At 43.0% G+C, this 19,592-nt stretch overlaps 1 protein-coding gene across 5 annotated transcripts in view; it reads left to right on the top strand.

The window, feature by feature from the left end:
• The window catches only part of RYR3 (ryanodine receptor 3), a 505,145-nt gene that overhangs the window by 365,016 nt on the left and 120,537 nt on the right, over positions 1 to 19,592 (top strand). For all 5 annotated transcript variants that reach the window (XM_076004231.1, XM_076004228.1, XM_076004227.1 and 2 more), the window contains 4 exons: positions 4,425 to 4,605; positions 6,011 to 6,119; positions 7,942 to 8,062; positions 19,011 to 19,180. In XM_076004231.1, the coding sequence (XP_075860346.1) occupies positions 4,425 to 4,605; positions 6,011 to 6,119; positions 7,942 to 8,062; positions 19,011 to 19,180 (581 nt within the window). The remainder of the gene's footprint in view (positions 1 to 4,424; positions 4,606 to 6,010; positions 6,120 to 7,941; positions 8,063 to 19,010; positions 19,181 to 19,592) is intronic.

Genomic DNA, 19,592 nt, shown 5'->3' with positions numbered 1-19,592 from the left:
TACACATCTGCAAAATGTTTGGGAAGATCCTCTGTAGGTCTGCTGGACTGGCTTTGTTCCACTTGTCTCATTCTGGGGTCCAGGCTTTACTTTCTTGTTCACTACTTGCCTACTATTCCTGTATCAGTTACTAGCATGCAGTGTGTGCTCAGTGAATAGTTGAATGAATAGGAAAATGGGCAAACAGTACCTGGCTTTCTCTCTGCGCTGTCACAGTAGTTTATAGACATGTCTCTAGCTCCTCCCTCCCCAGGCTGGAAGGCCCTAAGAAGAAGATGACGTATCCTCACCATTTGCAATGACTTATTTCATACAAGTTGCCTGGCACCATCTCAAACTTGGCATTTACTCAAAAAAAAAAAAAAAAAAAAAAAAAAAAGGTATTGGGTCCTGGCTATTGCCCCTGCCTTGTGATTCTCTAAATTAACTAAATGAGATTATCAAGAGACTCATTCATTCTGGCACCCTGGGACTTAATTGAGGATGTTTTTTTTTTTCCTTATGCCTTACTGAAATATAAGGAAGTGGACAACTCAGGCTCTTGTAAACAGAGGTTGATAATTTGTCTGGTTATGCAATGATGGATAATCACTTCAGTTTTCTATCGAGTCATTTCAAGCCTCTATCTTGAGTCTCAAGTCTGTTCATTTATTCAATAAGTATTTTGAATGCTCATTAGATGTCAGATGTTAACAAGAACCATTGAGCACACAGGGTCAGATAATTCAGACGTAAGACCCTGTTCTTATGGAATACGCAGTCTTGTGAGAAAAGCAGACACAAAGGAAGAGTACAGGGTGTTTGAAAGACCAGGCCCTCTGGGGCTCCCATGTTTAAACCATTCCTGAAGGATGAAGTGAAGTTATCTAGGGCAAGGATTTGCATCAAGGTAATGGGAAGAAAGAGAGTGTTCCAGGCTAAGGAACTTTACAACAGGGACAGTAGTTAGAGCACAGAGAGTAAAAAAGTAATGGGCTGAAGATTAAATCATTGCCATCCTACTAATTGTCCCTGTAGTGAGCATGACTGCTTTAGCCAGGTAAAATGAGGAGAAGTATTTCCATTTCCATCCAACTGCTTTGAAATGTCAAACAGGAAGGTAGGACTGTGAACACAGTGTTGAAAGCCTTTGAAGACAGGCACTGTGAACATTCATGCTGTTATTAAGCTCATTTTGGATCTCAAGCAAAAACATTGTTGTAAACCCTTGGGCAAAACTGGTTTACTTCAGATCTCCCTCCCTCTTCGAAAATGCCCTCAAGGTCAATATTCAGCTCCACCCCAGTGGATTTGGTTGGCAGTCAAACTTGCTGAGCTACAGGTAATTAGAAAGAGAATGTTTTCTCTCTTCTAATCATGCTGTCCTCTCTACCTTGTGAAGCCTTTGGAAATTCTTCTCCTTTGTCTCCTGTCTAATTAGCAGCAATGGTTGCACTTCAGTTCCTTCCTCATGCAGGGCATACTCTGTATTCCCACAGATGTCCCCAGTTCAGTAATCAAGGGATGGCTTCCTGGGTCAGTTGTAGTAGCCAACCTAATTAGCTTGGTTTTGAAGGCCTGAGACAGATAAAATAAGGCTAATTGGACAAATGAATTTCACCAGCAAACTCAGTAGAGTGCCCACAGTGTGACTTCTCAACTTCTACTGCACATTGTGCTACCATATCCCAACAAATCCCCACGAATTGCTGTGGGAAGAGCTACGTTGAATCCAGCACGCTGGTAAAAACTGCGGCTGACTCACAAGCGTTTCCACCAGGTAACTGAAAGAATCAGAGTCCACTATTAAAATAAGTTTGATTAACAGAGTTATCATTTTCCCTCCATTTATGGCACTTACAATGTCAATGTTTTAGCTTTATTATTCATGTAATGAAAAATCACAACTGGGAGAGCAGATTTATGTGCCACCTGATAAATATTGGAGACCAAAAACATTTGAAAGTAGTAAACTATGAGTTACTTTTATGACTCAGGGTATTTTCTTTTAAATATGTTGATTCTCCTGATGCTTTTAAGTATCCTTCCCGTGAGAATCAGGTATAAGAGCTAGGTTCAACTAATAGGAAAGCCCGCCGGACGCAGCGTCGTCACTTTATCTGAGCTCTTCTACAACCCGTGCAGTGTGGCTCAACCTCTCCTTGGTTTCTCTCTTTCAAGAACATATTTATTTTCCCCACCCTCTCATTATTGTGATTGTTTTACATTTCTAGCATCCCCTGAGAATTTTCTTCACATAGATCCTGGTCTAATAAAAACCAATTCTTTTTTGATGTTGTATATTGGATGAAACTTGAAGACAAACTTCTTTACAAAATTTTTAGACTCTTCTTGGAGGATTGAGCTATAAAACAGTGAATGCATGCTGATAAGCTGTTTAAATTCAGTTTAATGAAAACTTCTCTGGATCAAGTTACACAATTGTAAAACGTAGAGTGGCACGTGTCACAATCTTGAACTTTGCCTGCAATACAGAAGGTTGGGTGATAAAAGAGAATGTCAGAAAGCCAAGCTGTAAGACAAGACTACAGCTGCAGTCTAAGGTAGGCGATCAAGAGCTTTGAGACACACCAGGTGTGTTCAGGTATGAGTCTGTGTGTGAGATGAGCGCAAGTTAATTTCAGCATTCAACAGCGAGCTCATCTCCTCTCTTCCTCTGGTCATGGTGAGAGAAATCTCTGCATATGGGTTAGACTACTAGACTCACTCTAAAACTAGATAGGCCATGAGTATCTCAACAGGGAAACTGAGACCCAATGATATTGTGCAGTGTGCACACTCACACAGTGATGAGCTAAAGACCTAGAAGGAGAAGCCAGGTTTTCTGGGTTCCCATTCAAATACTTTACTCACAATACTTCATGAAAGTTTTCAATAAGCAGAACTTAAACTGCTGGGATGGTTTTAAAATATGTCTATAGATTCTTTGATGCACCTGCCTCCAAAAGATGGAGGCTAATTCTTCTCCCATTAGTATGAGCTGGACTTAATTAGTGAATCACTTCTAGTAAATAGGATGTGGCAGAGTGACAATATGTGATCAGGTTACTAAAGACATTGAGGCTTCTGCCTTACTCTCTTTTTGGATCATTCGCTGTGTGGGCAGCCAGTGGCCATGTCGTGAGAACACTCAAGCAGCCCTATGGCGAGGTCACCATGGTGAGGAACTGAAGCCTCCTGCCAAGAGCCAGCCCCTCAAATGAGCTTGGGGGCTGAAGCTCTAGTCCCAGTCAAGCCTTCAGCACACTGCAGCCACGGCCAACGTTTTAACTGCAGCTTCGTTGGAGAGCTCAAGCCAGGACCTAGTTTAGTCACTCACAAATTCCTGACCTACAAAAACTATGGGAATTGTAAATATTTATTGTTTTAACCTGATAAGATTTGAAGTAATTTTTACATAAGAATAAATAATATAACAGCTTACCACATTGCATCCTCTGTTATACAGCTCAGTCCTCCAAAAAATACTTTATGATTTTGTGGAAGAGTTTTTTTTCTTCTGGCTTCATTGCATATACAACACCAAAAACATCTTGCATTTTGAGTCTCAGCTCAGGGGTAAATTCTCAGACACAAATTAGGATTTTCCCTGAGATGGAAGCTATGTTTTATGAAATTGTTTGAACAAGCTATAAAACTGCTTTTGAATGTAAGTACCGGCTCTGAAAAAGCAATGGCTGTCCCTTCCTAAGTGTTCCGGTTCCACTGTTTTGTCACCTCTTCTGGGAATGAGGCCCTGTCTGAGTTGTCAATGGTTCATGCAAAGAGAAGTACCATCAGAATACAATTTGCCAACCTCTACCATCCCACAGAGCTATTTTAGGAATAGCAAGAAAACTTTACCAAGTAGATTTTTCATCTGGATAAATGATTTCAGAAATGCCCTGAAATCCATCCATACAAACGTGGTTGTTTTAGCAAATGTATTAAAGCCTGGGAGAGTATGAAGTCAAGGGCTAACATGTCACCTCCCCAAATGTTAATTGAAGCACACCAGCTTGAATTATCATCTTACCTCCTTTCAAGGAAGAAAACAAAGTGGCATTCCCTCCTGGAGTTAATAAAGATGTGAAGTTCTTTTGTTCTCTAAGTTACTTGTGAATGAATCAGTATTCCTCCACGGCAGACTCAGTAGCGTGTTAATTGCCCTCTGAGGACCTAAATGTAGTGAAATAATCTCAATGGTACAAAATGCTGAGGTGAAGAGTAAAATTCTGTTCCATAATGGTTCATCTTAATACTTCAAATAAACAGATCCTGACCTAATTTATCAAAGCTTACCTTTTTCTCTGTCAGTATTAGCTCCTAATCTCAAGAGTAGGTGACAAGCTAAATGAAGTACTGTTCTCCCAGCCTCATCAACTAGAAATAAATTCTGGGGTTGTCCTTGACAATGAGAAACAAACAGTGCCCCTCTCCCTTAGGTGAAAGTGTGGAAGAAAATGCGAGCGTCGTGGTCAAGCTGCTCATCAGACGCCCAGAGTGCTTCGGCCCAGCGCTGCGGGGCGAGGGAGGAAACGGGCTCCTGGCGGCCATGCAGGGCGCCATTAAGATCTCTGAGAACCCAGCGCTCGACCTCCCCTCTCAGGGGTACAAGAGGGAAGTGTAAGTGAAGGGAATTGCCCTCTGGCGTGGAGATGGGTGGGGAGTTCCCAAATATTGTCAGTACTTGGATGAAGAACAGGGAGACAGAGGAAACACAGGTTCTTAACAATTGTACTTAAAACACGTAAAATCACTCCATCAAGCACATTGTTGCCTTGACTCTCCCGGTAAGCCTAGTGATCAGTTTCACCTTCACCCTCTTGCATTTTCTCTGCTCTGCTCGGCCAAACTGGCAAAGCACAAGGCAGCAAACCCTTAGCACCTACGGCACCACCACAGGAGTGAGCCAAGAGCCCTGCACCGGGGTTATAGTCCTTATCTCACTCCAGCAAGTTTCTCTCCTCTTCTGAAAGCATGAGGACTAATCAGGAAAGCATTTTGATTTCTTAGAGGAGAAAAAAAAAAGAAAAAAGAAAGAAAGCTGCAGGATATGAAAAGTCACAGCATTAATAATCTTGGTATTTGAAGGTTAAGGATGTAGCTGGTGAATTACCTGATTGCCTTGTTACTTTCCCATTGCTATGTCTTGTGATCATTTCCCATTCCTTATCACAGCCCCTAGATTAGACCTTAGACTCTAGAGACTGGGTGTAACTCTGTAGGCAATTGGCTTTTTTCTTTGTCATCAGTTTTGGTAAGTGACCTGCTAGAGCTGGAAAGAACCCAAAACATATGCCATCCCCATGCTGTCCCAACTTTTTCATGTAACTTGAGAAAAAACTGAGGCCCAAGGCCACATAGCTTATTAGCAGCAGAGCCAGGACATGGACTTAGCCCTTCTGACTCCTTGCCCAATGTCCTGTCCACGGGCATTCCCTCCACAGGGAGGAAAAGGGCTGAATGATTGGTAGGAGTTGTGGTGTGCTTGATCAACCCAGAGTGAGTGCCGTGGCATCAGCCTAGCTCACAGCAGTCTCCAGCTCTTGGGCTCAAGCAATCCTCCTGCCTCAGCCTCCCAAGTAGCTGGGGCTATATAGGCATGCGCCACCATGCCCGGCTAATTTTTTCTATATACATATATATTAGTTGGCCAATTAATTTCTTTCTATTTATAGTAGAGACTGGGTATTGCTCTTGCTCAGGCTGGTTTCGAACTCCTGACCTCAAGCAGTCTGCCCGCCCCGGCCTCCCAGAGTGCTAGGATTACAGATGTGAGCCACTGTGCTGGGCCAGTTTAAGAACTTATGACTAAAAGTTCATGGGATCCTAGCAAATATCAAGTCCTTTGAGCTTAATGAATAAAAGCCACCTCATCGACTTCTGCAGGGAGAAGGGTTCCAAGGGAAAGAATATATGATGCCCAAGAAGAGCAGTGTTTCCAGATCACGCGGTCCGCATCCAATAACATGGCAGCACCTGCCAGGCCTCGCCTCACTCACACCCCCTGTGTTCGTTCTCTCCACAGCACGGAGGACGATGAAGAGGAGGAAGAAATTGTGCACATGGGCAATGCAATTATGTCATTTTATTCAGCCCTTATAGATCTACTGGGCCGCTGTGCTCCTGAAATGCACGTAAGTGATAGAGTTCCCAGAGAGTAACTTTTTGAGAAGCCTGTGCCACAAACACTGCAGATTTCCTGAATATAATTTCTTCCTCCATCTCTGAAACATGCTGAATTCCTTTCTGTAGGTAACATCAAAAGTGATTTCCATCTCTAATACGTGATTTTTCAGCTCGCTGAAGAAGGGCTCCTGGGCAGTTCTTTGTGTTGTGTGATTTCTCTGTGCACTCGTTAAGCATATCTTCGACACACTTTGTTTCAAAAGCCTCCCAGAATTGTTTCCATGTGCCTCTATTTGGTCCAACTTGATTCTTGATGGTGGCCATCAGGACAACCCACATGGAAAATCCTCTTTTCCTGATGACCATGGCATGAGGCCCCAGGAAGGAGTCTTTTTTCCATGGTTCACGATTGGCTGTTTCCCAGAGGTGGAGCTTTGCGGATATACACAAGAGGATGGTTCTGTTTTATGAGCTGTCTTCTCAGACTTCCAATTTTGGACGAAAAAGTATTTTCTTTCATTTTCCTTTTTTACCCCTGCTGGGAGCTGAGAGAATTGGCCTTATTTCATATAAGGCCTAACACCATAAATGAGAGAGGAAATCATTGCTTTTCATATGAAAAGAAAGACTAAATCCCTATAAGGGAATCTGATTCAAATACCTGGGAGTCCAGTTAGTACTATAATAAACCCGCCTTACCCATGCAGGCCTGTCTTCCCATTTCTGTGCCTTTAAACAAATGCACGAAACCTGAAAGGGCACCAAGGAAACATTAGGGTGTTCTATAGTCCTGGAGCAGGGGGAGGGTCAGGGACCTCAGCATGTTCATACCCTGGCTTTCTTAATCACCTTCCTCACTTTAGAAAGCACGTTACGTAGTTTGCTTATGCTCAGCAAGGCAGCGTGGGATAGCTAAGCCACCAAGGCCCATCAGGGATGCTTTATTCATCCTCCCTTACTGCCTTTTTGCTCCACTACCTTACACACACACACACCCACACCTTCTCAGAACCCCTCCTGTGGATCCCTGCTCTGTACATGGTGGGGGAAGGGGAGATGCTGTCATCACCAGCAGCCTCCCCTCTACCCATGAGAATGGGAGGTGGTGCCAGGGTGGGTACACAGGCATTCTCCCTTCCCTGTGCCACCAAGCATTACATCCCAGCGTGCCATCCAGCCCACCTGCGGTAGGTCTGACCCCAAGCTGAGACCATTCAGTTCCTGGCTAGGGGCCTGCTGCATGCTCTGCAGAGGCTCCACATGCAGGGGGATGGGCAGGTGCACCAGCGCACGTGCTGGGTGGTGCGTTGTCATCCACGGGGATCAGGTTATTCACCCCAGGATAACCCCACTGAGGTGCTCACGTTCTCTCTCATGTTCTCTACACGCTTTGTGCCACCCTACCCAGCCCTAGCATTAATCAAACTCATAGGAAATTCATAAGCCACTTTTACATTTAACAGTCTTCTAGAGTCTGGCATTGTGTGGCCACGTTGTCAACATTTCTGTCCTGGCCACTGGGAAGCCACCAATAGGCTAAGCATTTAGTGCAGAGACTTGATACCATAGCCGCATGGCCATTTGAATCACAGCAAAGGAATCAAGTGACCACCTCAGTCCGACTTACTCCCTTAGTAGCATCTCTTCTGGACAACCAAGAGAATGCTCCCCTCTCTCCCTGTGGCCACAAGTGCCTACAGCAATTAGGCAAACATAGAAGTGCCTGTCCTTAACGGGAACCATTTAACTGGTAAAGGTTTGGAGGTAGGGGTGGAGCGCGCTGTGGGAACTGCATTTCTCTGATCCTGTCCTCCAATGCTCACCTTGCAGCTCATCCAGACGGGAAAAGGGGAAGCCATCCGCATCAGGTCCATCCTGCGCTCTCTGGTCCCCACCGAGGACCTGGTTGGCATTATCAGCATCCCCTTGAAACTGCCCTCCCTGAACAAAGGTGAGAGAAGCGTCCGCAGGCTGCGTCTGCCAGTCCCCCAGCAGGCTGCCTGTGCAGGGGCACATTCTGCCTCGACCCCCGTCCCTCACCCTGTGCTTTGAAGGAAGCTGATAGAATGGGACAAGTGAAACCTCTCGCCGCCGTGGTCCCCCTTCCCCTTTGCCTCTGTGTCCCCCAGATTGTGTGAGCAGCTGTGGCAACAGAGAGATGCGGAGCTGACACAGGCTGTCTTCTGCCATAGTCCTGCATGTCTCATGGCCTGAGATCATAAAGGGTTTCCCCCCCAATGCTACATGTGACATTTGACATTGATCAGTGTGAGTAGAAGTTACAAAACTTCTACGCTCCCTAAAGTATTCTGTTTCTCTGACTCACTCCACCGCTATCCAGGCAGATGGAGGAATTGAAAAGATGGCATGAGGCTCATTGCCACCGTGTTTCCCAAACCGATGTTCCATGGGACATTTGTGTAGGAGATACTAATAGGTGTACATGTTAATAACAATTTGGGGATCAAATAAAGTTTGGAAAGTGCTCTGGATTGTATCACATTTTAATAGCTTCATGAAGCACAGTAAGGTGATAACACCTCTGAGAAAACTTACAATAAAGAAAATGTGGAACTCAGTACTTCCCACTCAGTGTTTTTAGAGCACAAAACACTAATATCCCACAAAAATAATGTTCCTCAGAAAGACGTAGTCAACCTTAGCCATTCAGGTCAAGCTTCCCCTGGTGTGCAGGCAGGAGGGCCACAGCTGCTGGTCTGGGAGGTTCCTCTCCCACTGCCCCAGAGCCCTGCACTGATTCCTGGGCAGGATGAGGTAGTCTAGTCTGGAGAGCATGTAATTTTTGCACCTTTCAGGGTGCCTTATGAAGTCTATCATCTTTCCAGAACAGTATGTACATATGCTATGAGTATAGCTTGCTCATTTGGGGGGCTCTCTTTGCTAGTTTTTAGAGTAAATGAAACAGGAAGAGGAAGATTGGTTTTATCCTTATTCAAAATCCTGTCTTTATTCTCCAAGTCAACCAGCTTTTATTCTCTTCATGGTATTCCCCACTTCATCTCTGAACCTGTTTATTAAGATGAGATTCAAATTCTCGGAAGACCTAATCTAAGTTTCACCTAAATCAGATAATAGATTCCAAATACTGAAAGAATATTTTCTTGGATTTTCTTGCTATTTATGATGTAGTGGCTACAGATGTGACATATTAAATTTAATCTGCCTTCATTAATGTTTTCTCCATCATTTTCTTATGTTTTCAATCAACAAAGCAATAAATTGAGCCCTGATTCTGAGTACTTGTCCATTTCTGTGGTACAAATTCTCTCACCATGGCCAATTTCAAGCAACCAATGTAATGTCCTAACCACAGAGTTGGGAAGAGAATGTGCATGGCTCACCGTAACATTGTATTTCTAATATGCAAATGCAATTGATATAAATAACCTCAAGAGTATAATTTATAGTCAAATAGGAAGTGATGAGTTCTAGTATTTATTACCACTTTAATTGTAAATTCTAATTTTTATTTTTAATTTATTTCAGCATAATAAGGGAGTACAAATGTTAAGGTTATAAATATTGCTATTGCCTTCCCTCCCCCCCTCAAGTCAGAGCTTCAAGCATGTCCATGCCCCTGACAATGCACAATGCACTTATAATGTATATATATATACCCATCCCCTCACCCCCCACCTGCCCAACACCTGAAAAAATGTTTTTTTGTTTTGTTTGTTTTTTTATAACATTTTGGTTAGATTTTATAATTTTGCCTTTACTTAGCAAAGGTTAGAGGTATGTCCTTCCCCTCCACACTGTTCGCCATGTCTCTCAGATGTGGGTCTATCCCCCCACTCCCCGAATCTCTGGTGAACACCACCACCCTTTGAGCACCATATCGAAACTCAGTCAGTACCAATGTGACGACGAGTACATATGGAGCCCATTTTTCTGATCATGTGTCACCTCACTTTGGATAATGGGCTTAAACTCAATCCAGGATAATATAAGTGGTGTTATCTCACTGTCATTTCTTAGAATTGAATAATATTCCATTGTAAACATATACCAAATTTTAATTATCCAGTCACGAATTGACAGGCACTTGGGTTGTTTCCACATCCTTACAATAGTGGATTGTGCTGCCAAAAACATTCGGGTGCAGATGTCTTTATAATAGAATGTCTTTCAAAAAGAGTCTTTCTATATATGTCTTTATAATAGAATGTCTTTCAAAAAGGCATCTACCCAAAAAGAGTTTTGGGTAGATGCCTAATAATGCTATTGCTGGGTCAAATGGTATTTCTATTTTTAGCTGTTTGAGGTATCTCCAAATTCTTTTTCACAGAGGTTGCACCAATTTGCAGTCCCACCAACAGTGTAAGAGTGTTCCTGTCTCTCCGCATCCTCACCAGAATTTATTGCCTTGGGATTTCTTGATATGGGCCAATCTCACTGGTATTAAATGATATATCATTGTGGTTTTGATTTGCATTTCTCTAATGATTAGAGATGTTGAGCATTTTTTTATACGTTTGCTGGCCATTATTCTGTCGTCTTTAGAGAATTGTCTATTCATTTCCATTGCCCATTTCTTGATGGGGTTGTTTGATTTTTTTCTTGTTAAATCTTTAGAGTTCTAGATAGATTCTTGTTATCAGACTTTTATCAGAAGAGTAGAGAGCAAATATTTTCTCCCATTCTGTAGGTTGTCTATTCACTCTAATGATAGTTTCTTTGGCTGAGCAGAAGCTTCTTAGTTTGATCAGATCCCATTTGTTTATTTTTGTTGCTGAGGTGATTGCTTTGGGGGTCTTCTTCAAAAATTCTTGGCCTAGGCCAATGTCTGAGAGGGTTTTCCCAACATCACCTTCTAGGATTCTTAGGGTTTCATGCTTTAGGTTTAAGTCTGTTATCCATCTTGAGTGTATTTTTGTGAGAAGTGAAAGGTAGGGAGCCTGATTCATTCTTCTGCATGTAGATATCCAGTTTTCCCAGCACCATTTATTGAAGATAGATTCTTTTCCCCAATGTAATTTGTCTTCTTTATCAAAGATTAGGATACCTTATGCAGATGGTTTCATCTCTGGAATCTCAGACCAATCCCAAACATCAGTGCTTCTGCTCTTATGCCAGTACCAGACTAATTTAATTATTATTGCTTTATAGTACAGCTTGAAGTCAGGAAGACTGAAGCCTCCCAATTTGTTCTTTTTACTTAAGATTGCATTGGCTATACGTGTTTTTTTCTGGTTCCATACAAAGCGAAGAATTATTTTTCTAGATCTGTGAAAAATGATGGTAGTATTTTGATGGGGATTGCATTAATTCTGTAGATGACTTTAGGTAATACTGACATTTTAACGATATTGATTCTACCAATCCATGAACAAGGTATATTTTTCCATCTGTTTACATCTTCTACAATTTCTGTTTTTAGCATTTCATAGTTCTCCTTCTGTAAGTCTTTCATATCTTTCATTAGATATATTCCTAGATATTTAATTTTCTTTGGGGCTATAGTAAAAGGGATTGCATTTTTTATTTGAGCTTCGGCTTGATGGTTCTTGGCATATATAAATGCCTCTGATTTGTGTATATTGATTTTGTAACCTGAGACTTTACTGAATTCATTTATCAAATCTAGGAGTCTCTTGGAGGAATCCATGGGGTTTTTCTAGGTATAATATCATATCATCTACAAAAATAGTTTGATCTCATCTCACCCACTTTGATGTCCTTAATATCCCTCTCTTGCCTGATTGCTATAGCTAGGACTTCGAGCACTATTTTGAATAGAAGAAGAGATAGTGGGCATCCTTGTCTAGTTCCAGTTCGAAGTGGGAATGGTTTCAATTTTTCCCCATTCAGTATGATATTGGCCGTGGGTTTGTCATAAATGGATTTGATAATTTTTTTTTTTTTGAGACAGAGTCTCGCTTTGTTGCTCAGGCTAGAGTGAGTGCCATGGCGTCAGCCTAGCTCACAGCAACCTCAAACTCCTGGGCTCAAGCAATTCTTCTGCCTCAGCCTCCCGAGTAGCTGGGACTACAGGCATGCACCACCATGCCCAGCTCATTTTTTCTATATATATTAGTTGGCCAATTAATTTGTTTCTATTTATAGTAGAGACGGGGTCTTTCTCTTGCTCAGGCTGGTTTCGAACTCCTGACCTCGCAATCCGCCCTCCTTGGCCTCCCAGAGTGCTAGGATTACAGGCGTGAGCCACTGCGCCCAGCCCGGATTTGATCATTTTAAGACAAGAACTGCCTTTGCCTATTTTGTTCAGAATTTTTATCATAAAGGTGTGTTGGACTTTGTCAAATGCTTTTTCTGTATCTATTGAGAGAATCATATGGTCTTTGTTCTTGTTTTTATTTATAAGATGGATTGCATTTATAGACTCGCATATGTTGGACCAGCCTTGCATCCCTGGGATAAAGCCCGCCTGGTCATGATGAATTATTTTTTTGATGTGCTGCTGAATTCTGATTGCTAGAATTTTGTTGAGGATTTTTGCATCTATATTCATGAGGGATATTGGTCTGTAATTTTCTTTTTTTTTGTTGTGTCTTTTCCTGGTTTGGGTATCAAGGTAATATTGGCTTCATAGAATGAGTTAGGAAGGATACCATCCTTCTCAATGTTGTGGAATAATTTCTGTAGTATAGGTATGAGTTCATCTTTGTATGTTTGGTAGAACTCTGAAGTGTAGCCATCTGGTTCAGGACTTTTCCATTCGGGGAGGTTGTTAATTACTGCTCCAATTTCTGCACTTGATATTGGTCTATTAAGGAATTCTGTTACCTCCTGGGTGAACTTAGAGAGGTTGTATGAATCCAGGAATTTGTCCATTTCTTCCTCATTATGTAGTTTGGGGGCATATAGATTTCTATAGTAGTCAAACATAATGTTTTGTATTTCTGTGGTATCTGTTGTGACCTTTCCTTTTTCATTTCTTATTGAGTTTATTAGAGTCCTTTCCCTTTGAGTTCTTGTCATTCTAGCCAGAAGTCTATCAATTTTGTTTATCTTTTCGAAAAACCAGCTTCTGGTTTTGTTGATCTTCCATATAATTCTCTTGTTCTCCATTTCATTTATTTCTGCTTTGATTTTAGTTATTTCTTTTCTTCTGCTAGGATTGGAATTGGTTTGCTCTTCTTTTTCCAATTCCTTGAGTCTATTCATTAGTTTGTCAGTATCTAATCTTTCTTTTTTTTTGATGTGAGTGTTTATTGCTGTTAGTTTTCCTCTCAGATATGCTTTTGCTGTATCCCACAGGTTTTGGTAACATGTGGCTCCATTATCATTTGTTCAAAGAAACTCTTGATTTCCCTCTGAATTTCCTCCTTGACCCAATAGTTATTTAACAGTAGATTGTCTAGTTTCCATGATAATTTCCATGACTTTGTGAAGTGATGCATATTTCTGTTAGAATTGAATTCTAATTTTATACTCCTATGGTCAGAGAAGACACAAGGTATTATTTTTATTTTCTTGAATTTTTTGAGATCTGCTTTATGGCCTAGTATGTGATCAATTTTGGAGAAGGATCCATGGGCTGTTGAAAATGTAAACTCAACTTTATTTGGGTGGAATGTTCTGTAGAGATCTGTCAGGCCTTTTTGGTCAAGAGCTTTGTTTAAGTCCCTCATTTCTTTACTTAATTTCTGTTTGGAGGATCTATCCAGTTCATTCAATGGCATGTTGAAGTCTCCTACTAATATGGCAGTATTGTTTAATGTGGTATTTAGTTCAGACAAGGTTTGCTTTATGTAATTGGGTGCTCCTGCATTGGGTGCATAAATATTAAGAATTGTTGTATCTTCTTGTTGGATCTTCCCTTTCACCATTATAAAGTGGCTGTCTTTATCCTTTTTACTTTTGCTATTTTAAAACTTATGTTGTCTGTGAATAGTATAGCTACCCATACTTTCTTTTGACTTCCATTTGCCTTGGATAATAGTTTTGCATCCCTTGATCTTCAGCTGGAAGGTATCTTTGTGGGTTAGATGTGTTTCCTGTAGACAAAAGATACTAGGCTTGGGCCGGGCGCTGTGGCTCACGCCTGTAATCCTAGCTCTTGGGAGGCCGAGGCGGGCGGATTGCTCAAGGTCAGGAGTTCAAAACCAGCCTGAGCAAGAGCGAGACCCCGTCTCTACTATAAATAGAAAGAAATTAATTGGCCAACTGATATATATAAAAAAAAAAATTAGCCGGGCATGGTGGCGCATGCCTGTAGTCCCAGCTACCCGGGAGGCTGAGGCAGAAGGATCACTGGAGCCCAGGAGTTTGAGGTTGCTGTGAGCTAGGCTGACGCCATGGCACTCACTCTAGCCTGGGCAACAAAGCGAGACTCTGTCTCAAAAAAAAAAAAAAAAAAAAAAAGATACTAGGCTTGTGGAATTTTATCCACTCTGCCAGTCTATGCCTCTTCAGACGACAGTTTAAACCATTTACATTTATTGAGAGGATTGAAATTGGAGGAAGCTTTCCATTCATATTGTTGGGTGAAGTCCTGTTGCTTTGTCTTAGTCCTTGGGCCATCATGAAGTTCAAGGTCTAGTCTTTAATTCTTTGAGGATTTTACTTTGAGGATTGTCTATTGCCCTGTTTACTGTGGAAGGCAGGTCTGAGAATTTCCTGTAGGGCTGGTCTGGTCTTTGAAAATTCCTTCAGTTATTGCTTGTCTGAGAAGGACTTTATTTCACCTTCATAGATGCAACTTAATTTTGCCAGATAAAGAATTCTAGGTTGGGCTTTATTCTGTTTTAGAAGATTAAAGATCGGCACCCACTCCCTCTTGGCTTGTAAGGTTTCAGATGAGAAGTCTGCTGTTAGTCTGATAGGCTTTCCTTTATAGGTTATTTGTTGTTTTTGTCTTGCTGTATGGAGGATTGCTTCTGTCACATTTACTTTAGTCAGCTTAATAACGACATGACGAGGTGATTGCCTATTCACGTTGAGTCTCCCAGGAGTTCTGTGTGCTTCTTGTATTTGGATATCAAGATTTCTGGCCAGGCCCAGCATATTTTCCTCCAGTATTCTGTGAAATAAGTTTTCCAACCGTTGTGAATGTTCCTTAGAAGAGCTGGGGAGTATGTGCTCTGGTCCTGTATCATCTTAGAGGAATTTGAGCCTGTTGGGTTATCTTTGACCTGATGTCTTCACCTTCTGTCCACAGAGTTTAGTGGATTTGGGCCCCTTGTTTAGATACTCAGGGGTTTGTTCACTCTAGTGAGATGGAGACCGGTATCCACCACTAGGTTGAAATGGGAGGCACTGTGTTAGATTCTGAGTTTACTCTTTCTTTTGTTATCTGTGGTTTACGAGAAGGAGTCAATTATCAATGTATCCCAAGATCTTTGTATTATGCTCTAAGCCTCCACATATGATATACAGGTATCTCAGTCTCAAGGGAATGTCTTGCCACTCCCAAGGATTCCTAGAGTCCTGTAATTAATTTAGGAGGGGTGAAAGGAGGATTAGGTATCAGTGAACCTAAGACAGAATATTTCAGAGGATGCTTGATCTATATCTAGGGGGAGCTATCAATATGTAATTCAGAGATCTTTTGTCACACTTTCGGAGGAGCTCTTGAGGAGAGTCAATTGGCGTGATTGCTAAAGACTATGGTCAAGATTTTCCTTCCCGAACCACAGGCCCGTACATTGACAGTAATCTGGGTGCCAAAGGCAAGCACCTGTATTCTGAACTTATCAGATGATGAAAAACAACCAGCTGAATGTAAACATCACTCTGACCTCTTCTGCTTAATTCCAAGGACCCACATAATTCAAGCTAGTCGTACAGGGAAAGCAACTTTTCTCTTTTCTCTCAACCTTCCAGGGCTACATCTGGATTGGTGGACTGGAGGGTGGGAGGGGAGGCAATAAGTGAGATTGCCTCAAGTACCAGACTAGGAAACATCTTTTCTCGTTTTACCCCTCCCCCAAGAGTGGAGTTTACTCTGTCAGAGGGGAAGAAATCCCACCATCCTGAGGGAAAGGCACTTTCTAGGGATTTGTGACCAAGACAAGGTTACTCTCGTAACCCTTATCCCACACAGGACAGGATTTATCAGGTTAGTTTGTGGACTAAATGTCAGGGCTGTTGGAGAACCCTGGCCCGAGGCCACTGAGGGTCCCAGACCAGAAAGAGACCTGCCACACTACTTGGCCCCTGCCGGGGTGGGGTCAGTCACCTCTGTGCAAAACCCCTGTGGCCTGGTCACCTCCAAGAGTTGTCTTCAACCCTGGTAGATCTCAACCCAGACAGCAGACTCCCTCACCTCTCCGCTGTTCCCAGGGATGGGGCTTCCTCTTTGGCTGGAGGCACCAGCTATCAGGCCACAGTAGAGAGGTAAAGACGGGACTCAGCTTGAAAGGCTGTCCTGATAAGCTGCTAGGTCTCCCTTACAGCTGCCAGAGGGAAGGTGGAAGGGAAGCAGAGAAAACAGTCTTCTGAGGCAGGTTTCAAGTTGAATGGACTATTTCTCTCCACTCTGCCCAGGGGTGGAGTCAGGCTCTTTGGCGCCAAGCACCAGAGCCCAAGTCATAAGAGGGTGTGAGTGGTAAAGTCTCCCTAAGTCATATCAGGAATAGCAGCCTCCTTCACAACTCTGCCTTTCTAAGACAGGCTCTATTCTCTGGGTACTGATTACAAATGGCTGGATACAGCAGAAAACCACCCAGGTTCAGTCTTGCGAGACAGCCACCGAACAAAACACCGCTCTCCCCTTTCTGCCCTTTAAACTCAGCCTCTGAGGCCAACAGCGGGTTAGGGCAGAGGAGAGATCTGAGACCACTTCTAGAGGAGGCCTCCATGGCACAAGCTACGGAGTGGTGGTGGCGTTCCCTGCCAGTGCAGATGCGGAGGGTCCCCTGTTGGGCGAAGACTGGGTTGGGTTTGGCGGGCTGGCCACAAACGTCCCCTGCACTCCCTAATACCCCCGCTTGCAGAGCCCCAGTAATTTATGTGTGGGGATCTGCTCTCCATCTACCCAGCGCCAGTCAAAGCCTCAGCGATATCCAAAGGCCAAGCCTCCTTTAAGGTAGAGTCCCCCCTTCCTGGTACAGGACGCGTCCTGAGGTGGAATGCCAGATTCCGCCCTCATTTCTGTGGTGCAGGAAGGCGGCCACTGGATTCGGACCCCCCCACACCCACAAATGCTTCAGTGGAGCGCTGAGAGTTCAAAATGTTGCCTGCTCCAGAAGCCTGATGAGTTCAGCCGGTTTAGGGCAGAGGGGAGGCATTAGACTGCTTCCAGCTCGGCCCACAGTAGGGTTTCCAAGCTACGGAGCAGTGGTGGCAGTACGGGGAAGCGGCTGCTGGGTTCGGACCCTCTCCACCTGAAAATGCATCAGTGGAGTGCTGAGGAGAATTCAAAATGTTGCCTGCTCCAGACACTACTCCACACCACTGGTCTGCCCGCGTTACCACTTCCCACCAACTTAAGGCACTTCCCTGCCTGTGGGTGTGGGGTTTAGTCGGGGAAGGATCGTCTCCCTGTGCAAGGCGGAGGCAATGAGTCCTCCGGACAGCCTGTCGGGGCCACAGACGCGCGGATGCGCTCCCTCCATATTGTATATTTCTGACTCCCTGGGTTTTGTGGAAGATTTTTTCGGTTCACCTTTAATTATTGTCTATGTTTTCCGTATCCCGGTGTCTACCTACAGTCTTATGAAGCTGATCCAGTGTAAGTGCAGATCACTCCCGTGTGGTTGTCTGCCTTCTTCACTTCTCACTCTGAGAGCAGAGAGCCAGGAGGTCAGCCCTACTCTGCCATCTGTTTCCTTAGAGCCTTTAAAATAACCATTAATAAAAGAATTATCACCCTAGTCTCCGGACTGATTTCATGACTCAGCTCGGAATGGAAAAGGGTTCTGGCAGACAAATCTATGTTCAGGCACGTGCACCTGGGTTTTTTGAGGAGTATGTAGAAGACGTTTTGAAATAATCATTATTTTAAGACTTATTTCACCATTATTTCACCATCTTTAAAGCACAGAGGCACTTTTACCAGCATTTTTAGCGCATTGGTTTCTGAGCTCAGAGCCAAAGATGATTCTGGCAGACTAATCTATGTTGAGGCCCAGCTAAGTGGATATTTCCTGGAAGTCGGTCCTAGATCCTTTAAAATAACCATTCTGTAAAGAGTTATTTCACCATCCATTCAACATTATTTCCAGAAGGTTAGCCTTTTCACCATTCTTTTAGGAATCCTTTGTTGGAGCAGGCCCTAGTGAGGTGTTAAGTGCAGGTCCTGTGTCAGTCTTTCATTCTAGCTGATTATCCTCAGAGATGAGAAGTGCCTATGTGTGAGATAGGTGAAAAGTACGGATCCTATTTCTCTCTTTGGACTGAAACAGGATCCGCACTTTTCACCCTCGTCTCCAGACTGATTTGATGACTCAGCTTGGAATGGAAAATGGTTCTGGCAGTCAAATCTATGTTCAGGCCCGGGCACCTGGGTTTTTCGAGGAGTATGTAGCAGACCTAATAATGGTCATGTTTAACAACTGGCTAACAAAATTCCTAGAATTCTAACAATTGGCTTTTTCAACCCAGTATAAGCTGGCTTTAGCACAACACTATACAGGTTGGACATCCCTCATCCAAAATGCTTGGGACCAGAAGTGTTTCCGATATTTTTAGATTTTGGAATGTTTTCTTTATACTTACCTATTAAGCATCCCAAATCACAAAATCCAAAATACTCCAATGAGCATCTTTATTGAGCATCATGTTGGCACTCAAAAAGTTTCAGAGTTTCGAGCATGTCAGATTTCAGATTTTCAGAGTTGGGATGCTCAATCTATATTATTTCCAAATTTCTGTCACTTATAAGAACAAGCCATAGACAGACAAGCTCTATGTTGCCTTTCGAGCCTGTGGAGACAGAAAAAGGGAAATAACATTTTCTGTGTGTCTTTCAGATGGGTCAGTCATCGAGCCAGACATGGCAGCCAACTTCTGCCCTGACCACAAGGCACCCATGGTGCTGTTCTTGGACCGAGTTTATGGCATTAAGGATCAAACTTTTCTGCTGCATTTACTAGAGGTTGGATTTTTACCTGACTTAAGAGCCTCTGCCTCTCTAGATACAGTAAGTTGCAAAAATAAGAAAAATTATTTTTCCCATCATTGTAAAATTAGTAACATTGGACTTAGAATCAAATATTTTCTATATACTCACTGATTACATTTTAGTAGTCTGCTTTGAAGGGTGAGAAAAGAGAAGCACCATGAAATGGAAAATCTTAATTTATTGGGCCAGAGACTGAGACACAGGTAAATTTGACATCAGATGTTCAGTCCAGCTCCCTCAATTGCTGAGTTTCTCAATCTTGGCAGCATTTGTTCTGGGGAGGTTGTCCCGTGCATTGTAGAATGTTTAGCAGAAACTCGGCCTGTGCCCACTGGATACCAGTAGCACCCCAATGCACCCCCAACACCCGCTAAAACCAATTTCACATATCACCAAATGTCCCCTGGGGGACAAAACCCCCCTCAGGTGT

This window comes from Microcebus murinus, chromosome 6 (assembly GCF_040939455.1).
Source record: "Microcebus murinus isolate Inina chromosome 6, M.murinus_Inina_mat1.0, whole genome shotgun sequence".
In the NCBI taxonomy this organism is placed as follows: domain Eukaryota; kingdom Metazoa; phylum Chordata; class Mammalia; order Primates; family Cheirogaleidae; genus Microcebus; species Microcebus murinus.
Note: the sequence above shows the minus strand (reverse complement) of the source record. Positions and strands in the feature narration are given on the sequence as shown.